Source organism: Phytophthora ramorum (assembly GCF_020800215.1).
Source record: "Phytophthora ramorum isolate Pr-102 chromosome Unknown Phyram_PR-102_s0002, whole genome shotgun sequence".
Lineage (NCBI taxonomy): Eukaryota > Oomycota > Peronosporomycetes > Peronosporales > Peronosporaceae > Phytophthora > Phytophthora ramorum.
In genome coordinates this window covers 194,547-209,271 of record NW_027150648.1, presented here as the reverse complement: position 1 = coordinate 209,271, position 14,725 = coordinate 194,547, and the positions used below count along the sequence as shown (strand labels likewise).

At 52.9% G+C, this 14,725-nt stretch overlaps 1 protein-coding gene across 1 annotated transcript; it reads right to left on the bottom strand.

Annotated features, from left to right (window-relative positions):
• Positions 1-528: 528 nt before the first annotated feature.
• Positions 529-1,421, bottom strand: KRP23_1621 (Zinc metalloprotease ZmpB; the record flags this gene model as incomplete). Its single annotated transcript, XM_067886278.1, has 2 exons — positions 529-1,262; positions 1,334-1,421. 2 exons carry the CDS (start codon positions 1,419-1,421, stop codon positions 529-531), a joined length of 822 nt encoding a protein of 273 aa, XP_067748954.1.
• Positions 1,422-14,725: the final 13,304 nt, after the last annotated feature.

The following is a 14,725-nucleotide window of genomic DNA, read 5'->3' as shown; positions in this document are numbered from 1 at the left end:
CTCCTCCTCTTATCTTACTCTTTGCGCTATCCTCCGCTCTCGTAATCCTCTGCAAATCATTACATTTACTTTAACAATTGCGTCAGATCATAAACCGGCTTGCACTTCCAGAATTCAAATTGTATCAAGCACAACTCCTACATGTATGTACGATGCGGGAGATGAAAGTTCCGTCCTGAGGATCAGGCAACTGAGGCCTCGGCAGAGATGCTGACCCACTCGACCGTCGACAGTAACGCTTATCAATCTCGTGCTGCTCGAGATTGAAAAGCAAAATGCCCCCCAAGCGAATCTATCTTCGTGGCTTCTTTACCAGCCGAAGATTCTACAGTCCTCGACTCGCACGTGGCTTGTCTGGATCTTGTCATCCGATGAGCTATGTTCTAGTTTACCCGAAAGTACAGTCCAACCGTTTCCAAAGAAATGTACTGAATGGATTCACAGGCAACTCATCACGGTAATTGTGAGGTCGCGGACTACATTTACGTTGCTGTGGTATACTGCTATAACCACGGAGCATGCCACAAACTACTTACGAAGGTTCGAGGAAGGCTGAACAGTACCTGTTTCGCCGTTAAGCGTGTTGAAAGTCATCGACTGCTGCTCGGTCGACGGGGCTTGAGTCCACTGCGTAGACGGAGCCTGAGTCCATTGCGACGATGGAGCTTGGGTCCACGGAGTAGGGGTCCACTGGTTTGATGGTGCTTGGGTGGGCTGCTGCTCAGTTGACGGAGCTTGGGTCGCTTGCTGCTCAGGCGAAGGGGCCTGCGTCGGCTGTTGTTCCGGAGATGGAGCCTGGGTGGACTGCTGCTCCGATGAAGGGGTCTGCGTCGACGGGGCTTGGGTATCTTGTTGTTCGGCAGAAGGGGCCTGCGTCGGTTGTTGTTCCGGAGATGGAGCCTGGGTGGACTGCTGCTCCGATGAAGGGGCCTGCGTCGACGGAGCTTGAGTTGACTGCTGCTCAGTTGACGGGGCTTGGGTCTCTTGTTGTTCGGCAGAAGGGGCCTCAGCCGACTGCTGTTCCGAAGAAGCCTGGGTCGCCGGCGCCTGGGTCGAAGGGGTCTCAGTCGACTGCTGTTCCGAAGAAGGAGCCTGGGTGGACTGCTGCTCCGATGAAGGTGCTTCGGTTGCTGATGAGTCTGCTTCCCCCTGTTCCGACGAAGACCCCTGCGTCGCCGGTGTCTCTTGAGCGCTCGTGGATGAACCTGCGGTAGACTGCGTCTGAGTCGCAGACCCGCTTCCCGATAGGGGAACACAATTGACTGTTACAATAGACACACAGAAACACAAGTCAGAAACAGGCTCCACAGCACTGCAAACGTAGCCGACTTACCATACGCCTGCCATTGGGCGTTCTGGAACGCCAGCCAGTAGATGGTCAAGGTGCACTTCCCGTTGCACGACGAGTAGTCCACCGGCATGTCCGACGTTTGAGTCGACCCGACATCACCACCGGGGTAGTCGTCCTGGCAGTTGTCGCTGTGGAGCACCATCGTATCGTCGAGATAAATCTCACAGGGGCCAACGTGCGTGAAGCCACCACCTCCGTTGCCCAGCCATTTCGCTTTCCCATCGCTGGGAATTGGCTGAGGGCTTGCGCTGTCGTCGGTGTTACCGCACTTCTGGCCCTTGACAATATCCAGCACAACATCGCGGACAGTCATTTTCTTCTCCGCAGCCATGGTCTTGTACAGGCCGCATTGATCTCCACCCGAGCCGATATCCCAGTAGTTGTCAACCATGGTAATCCACCCAGGGTTGGCACTTCCACTGGTCCAGCTCGGCTTGGGCTCTTCGAGGTACCCGTGGGCGTTGGCAGGAGAGGTGAGCACCACCAGGGCAACGGCGGCCGACAGGGCAAGTCCAGAAAGCATTTCGATGCTTCTTGGTTGGTCGAGCGCAGATTTTCGAATGAGCTCTTCCTACCGATTCCTTGATAACCAACAGGGTGCCTCTGGCCCAGGGTCTGGGATACGATTGAACGAACGGGAAACGACAATTCGGACACTGGCTGGTGGCTTTTTACGAACGCAAACAGCGATGATGTTACACCATTATTTACGCGAAGACATCTCGGTCAAAGAGTGTCCGTGCTCACCAAAGAGCCATATGCTGCATGTGAACATGATGACGGGATGCCGAAACCATTAATACTAGTTTTAGTATGGCCGTGGCAAGTACACGGAGAGTATTTCTCACAATCGAAGGATCATGAATTTTTAGACCCCAGAGCTTGTCGCTTGTAAAAGCTCGCCTCTGTTTTCGGTGCGTCATATCGATGTTCGTTAGATCCGTTCGGGAGACTTCCCACCGAGTGGCATGTGTAATGCCGCGCCACACACGAAAACGAAAGGAACGTAGAACACATCAACACGTGCTTTTCCTTTCAAGACGAAGGAAGATGCATCCTTACGAGTGGATATCGCTTGCTTTAGGTTAATATAACCGATATGTAACAGGCTCGTGCCAAGACTGAAATTTATTTCAGGGTGAATCCCAACAATTTTGTTTAATAATAACAGGACCAATACTTGAGGACCTCGCTTGGCAGGATTTGATGATGCCACGTTTTGATGCCAAGTTTGTTTAGATAGATGTTGTGCCTTTCATTGCTTTTGGCAAACCGGACTTGAAAAAGTGCCCTTTTCAATGGTGCGGCTAGGTGTCAGGTGCTGAGTTGATACACAATATCTTACAAGTTATAATCTCTTTTGGCAGGGAGTGTACGGGGGGTTACATGAAGAGTGCCCATCACTCTTCCGAGTTGGGTACATGGTGTATCTAACACCACTGACACGTGGATGGTGGCTCACAGCAACTCATACATAAAATATATATAGGAGAAACTACAGTTAACTTAGGAATTGTATTGCAAGATGATCTCTAGGTAACTAACTATAAATATATCAGTGTATAATCTACGTTGTCTAAGTCAACCGTTCTCCAAGACCGGGAACTAGTGAACCATCGTTCACTTGGAGTTTGTATACTCCTAGCACTTCCTCAAGCGCAAGGTGCTGTGTGACTCCCGTCACACTTGGTAGCACTTGTAGTCAATCCACGCCGACGCGGGTAGGATTGGGCTACCTGAATCCTCTGTGGTCTCAAGTGTTGAGTGTAGCGGGGCTACACAGTCAGTTCACCTCCTACCTTAGTGCAGCATGCACTAATGGATACATTCAGGTGACCACCACAGGGTGGTCCACATTCATAGCAAAAGGCATATGACTGGTAGAAAGTAACACCTTTCTACCAACGAGAGTCATTCAATAGATAGGGGTTCTGCCAGCCATCCAATGGCAGAACCTCTCATTAGAAATATCAGTTTTAGGAGGAAACCCCATTTACAATCAATACAGTTCTCATTTACCACCAAAGCTTTCGTTTGGTTCATTTATCTAGGTTTAAGTATACTTGTGGATACAAGTATACTGAACTTAAGTAAATTACTCCTACGCTTCCTCCTACACGTGCGCACACGTGTAAGCTTAAGTAGTGGGTCTAAGCAGACCCATTACACCTGGTAGCACTTTGTAGTCCGTCCAACGACCGACTAACACGTTCGTATGGAATACGAACGCGGGGCTGAGAACCTGCCCTCGGACAGTAACATGTCCGTGGGTAGCCCAAACACGTCTGCAACGCATGTTGCGCGTGCAGACTGCCCCCACCTGTCGGAACCAGAGTGGGAGGCCCTCCAACGACTGTCAACAGTCATTGGGGAAGCGGCGGTAGCAACGATGTTGCGAACGCTATCGCCGACGGAGCAACACGGTGTTGCTCTGGGTTTCATCGTGAAGGAACAGCGTGAAACCGCTGCTCGAACTTCGGTGTCGCCATCGGCCACACCGCGCGTGGAGTCATTAAAACTCCACGTAAGCAACTACGTTGGAAGAGAGGGAGAGTCTCTCCTCCGTTGGCTTGTCGAGGTCGACACTGCCATTACGGCTCGACGTATCGTCGACCCGTTGTCGAAGGTTGCGTTCGCCATGTCATGTCTTGGCGGACGAGCGAGGAGTTGGGCGTACGGACGCCGACTCACAGATCCTACGTGCTTTAGCACGTACGAAGAGTTCAAGGAGGAGCTCAAACTAGCGTTTGAGCCCCCGCAAAACGAGTTCCGATCGAGGGCGGAGTTCCTCGATCTGCAACAGGGCAAGCATGACGTGCATGCTTACGCCCAAAGAGCACGGTACTTGGTCTCGAATATCGTGACCAACCCGATTGACGAGGCGACAAAGGTCGTCACGTTCATGAAGGGCCTTAGAGATGGGCCTGTGAAGACCTATCTCTTCCGAGAGTATCCAAATACTCTCGAGGCTGCAATTGCGCTTGCAATGCAAGAAGAGTTTAGCCTGCGGCAGGCTAAACTGCATGTGAACGCCCCACGGCTAATGCCACGACCGGTGGCAAGACCGTCGGGAGGTCCCGAACCAATGGACCTCTCGAGTGCGACCGCTGCTGGTTCCCAGCAGCGTCGTGGATCAACGAATGTGCGTTGTTTCCGCTGCGGAAACATCGGTCACTACGCCCGCGAGTGCACAGCACCTGTGCACGCGGCGAGGAGCCGTCGTGGCGATACCCAGTATCGCCACGGGCAATCAAAAAACTAAAGGGACCAGCAGGGCGCCCCGCGCCCTGCTGGTGATGCGATCGAGCGTGTCGACATCGGACACGCTGCAATGAAGATCGCTGCCCCCAGTGAGAGTCAATCTCACTGCAAGAAGCAAGATGACAAGTCGAACCTTGCCATCCAGAAGGTAAGCTCGAAGAGAGAGAAGTCTCTTCGTGCTCTAGTGGACTATGGAGCGTCGAACAACTTTGTTCGACTGCAGAGCCTTCCAAGGCTTGACTTCGAGGAGGTGGAAACACCTCGAAGTCTATTGGAAGTGAGGCTAGCAACGGGTGTCGTTGTTAGAACCGAGAAGCGTATCGTACGCGTACGCTTCTCTTACCAAGAGAAGGAGTTCGTCGACGAGCTTATCGTCCTCGAACTGGACGATAAGTTCGATATGGTGTTGGGCATACCGTGGCTTGCACGGCATGATCCGGTGATCGACTGGACGAAGCGCACGATCGTGCGCTTCGGGAGCAGCAGCAGCGCGACAGAGAGCGATGGCCCTGTCGGCGCAGCACATGCACCGCGTGGTGCATGCGGCCCTCCATCAGAGACAGCGCGGAATGCGGCTGTCTCCGGTCACCCCAAGCGAACGCCAACGACTGCGAGAGTCGTTGGAAGAAGATGTGAAACGAATCAGCAGGGCCTGGTTCAATCCGATTCGAGAGGGTCTCGAAGCGTCCGGGGCGACGCGGTAGTGTCGACAGGTAATGTCGACACACAATTTGTCGAAAGACACTCCGCCGTTAGGCGTAGAGGTAAAGAAGACGCGTCGGCTCTGGGAGCCGACGCTGCAAGCAGTGCGGACGGTTGCAAACGTCCCGCACCGGAAATGCTTGCGAGCTCGCGTGCAGCCGGGCTTGAACGCGTGCGCCCGCGGGCAAAACCCGCCGGCGAATACAAGGAACAACTGTCCACGGCCGGGCCTGAACAAGAAGAAACTCGCGGAGCCGGGCTCCGCACGAGAAGTGAACGACGCAAGCGAGCAAAGCTGCGCAAGTCTCGGTCAGGGACCGAGACGCTACAAGCAGTGTCTGCCGGGCAGACACAGGAGTTGGAGACGACCGTCGAGACATTGAGTGTCTTGACGCGTACAAGTATTGGTCTCCAATACAAGAAGATGAGGCTGGATAATCCTCCGACGTTAGCGTTGGAGTTGATGTCGCTCTCAGTCACAAGCTGGAAGCGTTTCGCTCGGGAACTGCACGATGGACGCATCGAGCAGATCTGCATCCTCTCTGACGTCGAGAGGATGACGTGTGAAGCAGAAGAGCTGAATCAGCTCATCTCTGAGGGCGCGGACGCCCTCAGCGCGAAGTCGAAGAAGGAACGCTTCGACGAGCAAGGCTGGGACTCGCTCAAGGCGAGCCCCTTTTACAAGGTCTTGCATGAGTACAAGGATGTACTCCCGGACGACATTCCTGCGGAGTTACCGCAGGACAAGGGTGTTCAGCACAAGATTGATCTCGTGCCGGGAACGAAGTATTGCGTTATGCGACAGTGGCCACTGCCGCGTGAGCAAGTCAAGGCAATCGACGACTTCTTTGAAAGTCGTCGCAATGCAGGACAAGTGCGGGAATCGAAGTCCCCGCACAGCGCGCCTACGTTCTGTGTCAAGAAGCCACAGGGCGGGTGGCGCATCGTTCATGCGTATAACAAGCTGAACGATGCGACGGTACCGGCGCAGACACCGATACCTCGAAAAGATGTGATCATCGATTCGATGACCTCGAGTACTATCTTCAGTACTCTGGATCTGAGAGACGGGTTCTATCAGATCCTCATGCGTGAGAGCGATATCCCTCTCACAGTGGTAAGCACTCCGAGCGGCATGCTCTGGGAGTGGCTCGTAATGCCGCATGGGCTGAATAACGCCCCAGCGGCGTCCAACAGGTGCGTTACGCACTTGTTGCGCTCGGTGCGCGACTTCGCACCGAGCTATTTCGACGACGTGTTCATTCACAGCCGGGCTGTGAATGGGAGATCGGATGTGGAGATGCATACAGAGCATCTCCGCAAGTTGCTTGAGCTCATGCGAAAGCACAAGCTCTACGCGAACCTGAAGAAGTGTATCTTCGGGGCGACTGAGATACCCGTCCTTGGGTGTCTCGTGGGGAAGAACGGCGTACGCCCTGACCCGGTAAAGGTCAGAGTGATCAATGAATGGCCTACGCCTTCAAATGTAAAGGAACTGCGGCAGTTCCTTGGACTCGCCACGTACTTGTGCAAGTACGTGAGCAACTACGCGGGCAAGATTCGCCCGCTGTCGCAGCTCTTAAAGAAAGAGGCTGCATGGGAATGGACTGCTGATTGTCAGCAGGCCTTCGAAGCAGTCAAGCAGGGCTTGACTGAGGCGCCGATCTTGGCGGTGGCCGACCAAGATCGCCCATTCCACGTGGTGTGCGATGCATCCGATTTAGCGATCGGATGCGCACTGATGCAACTCGATCACGAAGGTCGTGATCGTGTGGTTTACTACCAATCGCGTCAGCTGAAGCCAGCTGAGCGCAATTACCCGGTACATGACAAGGAACTCCTTGTCATGAAGTATGCACTCGCAAAGTTTCGAGTGTATCTACTTGGGAGTAGACCATTCGTGGTCTACACCGACCACGCATCGTTGTGTACGGTGATCAAGTTGCCGCACATATCACAAAGAATGGCACCGTGGCTGTCATTCTTTGCTGAATACAACTTCCAGGTTGAGTACAAACCTGGAAGGTTGAATGTCGTGGCCGACGCGCTTTCGCGTCGACCAGATTATGCGGTGCAAGAGACCGACGCCAACGCAGTTGGCGTCGTCAGGACGACTACACCCTCGTCGTCCTTGCTGGACGAAGTGAAGGCCGCATACGCACATGATGCGGATGCGAAGCAATTGTTGGAGTACTTCTCCACACCTTCTGACAAGTCCCGTCAGAAGCTGGCCAAACACCTTCGTGCCCGTGTACACCGTTATCGTGTACACAATGGTCTGCTGCTTTACAGCGCAGTCGACGACAACGCAGATCGCATTGTCGTGCCGGATGATCATGAACTGAAGCTCAAGATCACGTATGAGTACCACGATGCCCCGACATCGGGACATCCTGGCCGTGAGAAGACATATTTACTTCTCACGCGTGACTTCTATTGGAGTCACCAGTACAAATGGGTACGCAAGTGCGTTCGTGCTTGCGAGGTATGACAGCGTGTGAAGCCTGCGCCCAACTCGCAGGCTCCGCTTCAATCACTACCGACTCCGTCGGAGTGCTGGCAGTCCATTTCAATGGACTTTGTTTTTGGTCTTCCGCAAGACAACAAGCGGAGGACTGGTATTGTGGTCTTTGTTGACCGCTTCAGCAAGATGGTGCATCTTGCTGCAGTACCAGCCGAGGTGACAGCCAAACAGACGGCATGTCTGTTTGTCGACATGGTGTTTAGACACCATGGTATGCCACTCGACATCGTGTCGGATCGGGATCCGCGCTTTACAGCGCGATTCTGGCAAGAAGTGTTTACACTTCTTGGGACGCAGTTGTCCATGTCGACTGCGGATCACCCGCAGACCGACGGACAAACAGAGCGTGTCAACCGCGTGTTGGTTGACACCACGAAGAGCTACGCGCACTCGTTCCATCAATGGAGCGACTGCTTGCCGATGGCGGAGTTCTCCATCAACAACTTGGTGCATGTCTCGACAGGACACACACCGTTCTACGTGAATGCCATGAGGCACCCACGCGTACCGAGCGTACTCGGTGCGGTAGCTCCTTCCTTAAGTGGGGGAGGATATCCGGCTAATTCAAAACAACCGGATAAGCACGCTGATACAAGCAATGTATCAGCTGTGACGACTCGCGCACGTACTGCACGCAGTCATGGCGACGGCAACACAGTGTCTACGACGGGCGTAGACACTTCAAACGACAACGAACATCACGCGCAGTCCGGGCCTGCTGCGAACAAGGAGCATGAACTGAACCAGGGGTTCAGCTCGGATGCAATGGACTTTGTCCAGCGTAATTCGGTTTGTCCAAGATGCGATAGCAGCTTCTGTCGATCGACAGGAGCTGAATGCCGATAACACCGTCAGGGGAAACACAAATGAATTCAACGTTGGTTCATTAGTTCTGTTAGCTACGCAGAAGGTAGCTAAACATGCAGTTTCCGATTTCGGAGCAAGAAAGCTTGCTCCGCGCTTCATTGGGCCATTCACCGTGTTGGCGAAGCATGGCAACGCGTACACACTGGACATACCGTCCAGCATGCGCCTGCACCCAACGTTTTACGTTGGGCGACTGAAGCCGTACGTGCAGCACGAGTCACCTACGTCTGGTGACTCGCCAAAGCGCTCTCGAGCGCGGCGACGCGCTTCAAGGCGCCAGAGAGCCTCGTCCCGACCTCGACCTTTACGTTCGAGGTCGTCTGCGCAACCTCCGCGAGCTGAGCCTTTAACAAGCTCAGCTCCTGACGCAGAGCAGCGAACTGCGACGCTTGGAGACGCTCAACAGCCTCCAAACGAGACTCAAGGTTTGGTTGACCAAACCCGGGGCGTCTACCCGCCCCCCCCCCCCCCGCCCCCGTTGCGAGACGCACGCGGGGCAACTCGCTGGATCGTCCAGCGAATTGTTGGTCATCGGAACCAGACCCAAGGTCCGGTTCATTTTCGAATTCGTTGGAGAGGATTTCCTCCCCAACACGATACGTGGGAATCACGGATTGCCCTGATGGAGGACATTCCGGAAATGGTGACGGCGTACGAAGACCGCCACCGCCACCTCCGCCGCAGGGCGTAAAACTTGGGCGAGCGCTGTAGTCGCCTACAGCACTCGAATAAGTGCTGCGATTATCCGCAGCACTAGAAGATGCCTGCGCCTGAAAACTAGCGCTCAGGGTCTTGAGATCGTCAGGTACACACATGGACGTGTACCCGTTGACGTCCCGCTCGGTAATGCGTGCTGCCCCGGGGTAGCAGTACTCACAAGCAGTGTCATAAGGCACTGCGCAAGGAAGTCCAATGCCGACTGCACCATGGTGCAGTCGTTCAAGTTTACCACGCTTCGAGAACTTCTCGTAGCGCTCCCGCGCCTGGCTAATCCGGTCGCGATAGCCAGCGGGGTTCTTGTTGAAGTTTTCAACAAAGGCACTCCAACTTTGACAAAGTGCCTGCCACTCGGGCACTTTGCTTCTGCGAGAAGTCTTCTTGCTCGCAAACCATCGGAGCTCATGGAAGAGCCCGATGTAGTAATCGCGCCTTTGGTCCGTCATCGGATCAAAGTGCAATCGCTTCGCAACGTCATCGTCAACGATGGCGTTGCACGAATACAGCGCGTACAGATTCGGTGGCACGGTCGCACCGAATCGGCTGCTGATCTCAAACTGAGACGGCATCCACGGCTCGCGCACTGGCTCAGTGCGCGAGGCCGCAACAACAGCGGATGGAGTGGAGTCATCTCCATCCCGCGGAGTCGTTAAGGCTCCAGCGACAGCGAGCGGTGTTCCACTGCCGCTGCGCGAACGCTTCGAGCCCGAAGCGTTCGAGTCGTCCTCGCGTGGACGACGCAAACCCACATTGGGGTCAGTGTGGCCCGGAGACAAGGTGTCCTTGTCTCCTTCGAGTTCCCCCTCCTCGACTTCACTTCCATAGTCGAGGGGAACTCCCTCTCCACCCGGAGAGTAGATACCCACTCCGGTTTCGACAGCAATGATCTTGCCTGTCTTGTTTTGGATGGCATGTTTCTCATGCCATCTCGAGTGGTATCCAGCAACAGAGAGGCGACTCCCTGTTGCCGCGCTTGTCGACATCGCCGTCGAGGCGATGTCAGTAGCGGTCGTGGCTGAGGCAGCGGCCGTCGTCGCCTTGGAGGCGACGACAGCACTAGCTATTGCCGAAGCGACCGGCGTCTTAGACGAATACGTCGTTGGCGTGCTCATTGGGAATGAGCACGTGCTCTCCCGAAGAAAATACGGATTGACGTGTCGAGACCGGCACGTCAAATCCTAACGGGGGATGTTATAGCGGGGCTACACAGTCGGTTCACCTCCTACCTTAGTGCAACATGCACTAATGGATACATTCAGATTGACCACTCCACAGGGTGGCCCACATTCATCGCAAAAGCATATGACTGGTAGAAAGTAACATCTTTCTACCAATGAGAGTCATTTAATAGATAGGGGTTCTGCCAGCCATCCAATGGCAGAACCTCTCTGTTGATAGCAAGCGAACCGCACCCAGACTTGAGTCGGTTGGTATGCCTTTGAGCGGGCCGCAGACGTTGGACTAGACGCCGGCATGAATACAAACAACGGGTAGCAACAGCTTCACAGAGTCGTGGAGGACGGAGCCTTGCAGCTCGCACAGCAAAATGGAGCAAGTACAGCATGTCAGCGGCAAATGGACTGACGAAGCTTGACGGAAGGCGTTTGCGCAAGATTGTTGGAATGGGACCATGGGGAGAGCAGCTACTTCAGCGGCTCAAACTGCATGCGTTTTCTACATACGACCCTCTCAATGACAAAGTCGGTTGCCCCCATGAGGAATGCGTACATCTGACTGATGTCACCCTACATCACGTATTTTGGGAATGCGCGGCGGCCACACACCTACGTCGTCACATGCTACTACCTTGGCGTAGGCTTGGAGTCCCAGCGGCTGGCCTGGAGAGAGCGATTTTTGGACTAAGGCTTCAGGAGACACCATCAGGCATTTGGGATATCATGGACACTGTTTGGAATGTGTCGGATGACCCTTACCAACAGTTGACTGCAATAGTCACTATTATGACGGAATGTTGCTGGCAATTGTGTGCAGCGGTGTATCTGCAATCTGTATGGAGATGGTGTGTACACCATTTTGACCAACACAACAATATCACTAGAGGTAACCATACGGCAACGATGCTGAACAAGTTGAATCAGGGATACAGCACGGTGCAAAACTATAGCAAGGCGGCCGCTACACCACAAATTGGAGACGTGGCAGCGAACGTTCTACACAGAGCTCTACGGGGACCCACAATGGAACTTAACCCCCACTTGGCGACATCCACGGGCACCCGCTACCTACTCTTCTTCGGAGGGAGAGCGCGAGGAAACAAACGCGCGGCTGGCAGTGGAGCAATAGTGATTGCAATGGTCTACACCTTTCAAGACAACTCAGCGGTCTGGCAAGCCTCGATGTCGTATGCAACTGGAGGACTATCGGCCCACACGGCCAGCGGACTTGGGTTATATACGGGACTACGGGAATGCGCGAGAAAACAATACACACCACTACACGTGGTTGGGGATAACCCACACGTAGTGGCACAGCAACGACGACGGAACCCACCGCAGGCAAAGCACTTGCGTGCGACATACTGGAAGAGCCGCCGGCTCGCGGACAGGATTGCAATACAAGGCTGGCATCACCAGGCACGAGACGACAATAGGATGGTTGGGGAGCTGGCGCTGACGGCAATGGATCGGAAGCAAAGCTTCCAGACCAAAGTATTTTGTAGAGACGACACCTCGTCGGACTTGGGAAAGATCACAAAACATATGGGCACAGACCTGATGGCTTGGCTGGCAACAATGGAAGACACGGCACAGGAGGATGCCGTGGCCGCCTCCCAATAAGAGAGACGGCAAGCAGCGGTGAAGCGTGAGCTTGGGCCGTAAGGAAAGATAGTGATCGACTTAAGGACGGTAGCTAGAACGGACATAAGACGTCGTTAGGATACCTAAGTGACATCAATGTACCTCACTGAAAAACGAAAACGAATGGCAGAACCTCTCATTAGAAATATCATTTTTAGGAGGAAACCCCATTTACAATCAATGCAGTTCTCATTTGGCACCAAAGCTATCGTTCGGTCCCTTTATCTAGGTTTAAGTATACTTGCGGATACAAGTAGACTGAACTTAAGTAAATTACTCCCACGCTTCCTCATACACGTGCGCACACGTGTAAGCTTAAGTAGTGGGTCCATTACAATAAGCAGAAATAACAAAGCGAGCATAGGACACGAAGTTTATATTGATTTAAGTATGCATGTGAAAAAAAGAAAACGTACCCACAGAGGAAACTCATGGAGGGGCCCCGACGGCGCCTCCTGGAGCGCATGCATGCCGTAGCTAAGAAACCAACCATCAATTCAATTCATTCCAAAACATTCCAAGAACCCCACACGTCATCCAACGTACCTGCGCCTCCTCCGCCTCAACAACGTCTCTACAGAATATCTGCTGCCGGTTGTGCAGTCCAGCATCAATCAAACTCTAGTGCGCTCATTAATGAGGAAATCACCCATGACGTTTTCACAGGACTGGACAGAGAACCAGTGATCAATGTGATTTTGAAGCCAAGCACAACGGCGATAACATACGAGGTAGTGCAGGGAGATACGAGGAAGTATGACGTGCAATTTGAGGCGCTACGAGCAAGTTTAAGTGAGCTTCATGCCAAAGTCGAGACAAAGGAACATCGACGTCTTCAATAACAAGCAGCGAAGAAGGAAGAGCGCAAAACAGGTCATTGGTAGATCAAGTCAAGTTAGGTCAGGAAATAAACACGCCATGCAGCTGGTACTGCAGAACGAAATCTGCGGAGTGCAAAAGTAGTTTATGGAAATGTGCATACAGAACATTTAAGAGTAAGCAGAAATGATGTTAACCGCCCATCGGACCTCATTAACCGCCCGGGATCAAGCGACGCTGGCAACAGACATATAGAACGACAGTATATAACGCACGCCTTTTAAACGATTCCCTCATTCTTTCTTTTCCCGGGTATTCCTCACCTAGCAGAGTTTTGCGCCACGTCTTTGGAGGAGATAATGAGGCCTCGCCTGCGTCGATCGGCCAGGCTTCACCTGCGACAACTTCGAGACCATCATCTGAACAGCAGTCTACAGAGTCAAGCAATTCTCCTATCGGTAAAATATGTTGCTGGAACGTTTATGGGTTATATAGGAGGCTAACATTGTGTACTTGGCCAGACACACCGATGCTACCTCATACACAAGCCAATACAGCCCGACAAGTCGCTGTGCTTACGACGGAAAATGCAACCCTCCTTTCTACACAATTAAATATGAATTTCTTACTGAACCCTGCATCAAGTTCTGAGGACTCGCTAAGTGAACCGCGTGACGATAACTCGAGTAATTTTGACTCTGATTTTGAATTTGGGTTCGGTAATTTTGACGAAGTGGGTTTCACCGCTGGCCTCCACGATGATGACGACGGAAATCGCAATATCGATACAGAGTCTAACCGCAGAACTGGTCGAACCACTCGATGGATCGGTGGGTACAAGTATACACGCGCAAACAAATCCATGGCGAAGTTGTCGTACAGATGCAGTCACTATCGATTACAATGTAAGGGGAAATGTGATTTTGTTTTTCGTCTACAAAGGTACACAACCTTTGTCGCCCATACTTGTGGACGTTTTGCTGGAGATGCGGATGCCGATGATGATCAGCCTAGCATTGTGCGAGACGTAACTCTGGCAATGAAGCGGGAAGTGGATAGGATGGCTGTCACTTTAACGGTTACTAGATCCAGTATTTGGGAGATGGTAAGAGCGAAATTTTATGGCACGCGCGATCAAACTACAGGGGCTGTAGGCTTGACACGTGAGTACGTGCTCCGTCGTGTTAACCGTGTGCGCGCTGAAGAATTTGGTGGGTCTGTGTTTGGTCAGATTGAAGTTTCACCATGGTCTCAGGTCCTTGCAGAAGATGGGACGGCTACAGACACAAATTTCCACCTCTTTCACTTTTCCTACTACGACAAAGCCAGCAAGACTCGCGAGCGTCTACTCGGCTGGGGTCACCCTGTTCTTCTCAATATGTTGAAGCAAAACAAGTCATCCGTATTCATTGATGGCACTTTTCGTTGTGTTCCGTCACGGTTCAAGCAGTGCCTTGTATTCACCACGTACGATCCAGCGACCAAGGGATACTATCCTTGTGCTTTCGTTCTTGTACTTCTAAAAAATACGCTGTGTATTTCCACGTAATGCGACTCATATTCGATTTCACCGACGAATGTATGGATCCTGAGTTCGTTTACTGTGATTTTGAGGCCGGGTTGATCAAAGCTGTTCGAGATCACTATCCGAATGCAGCACCAATT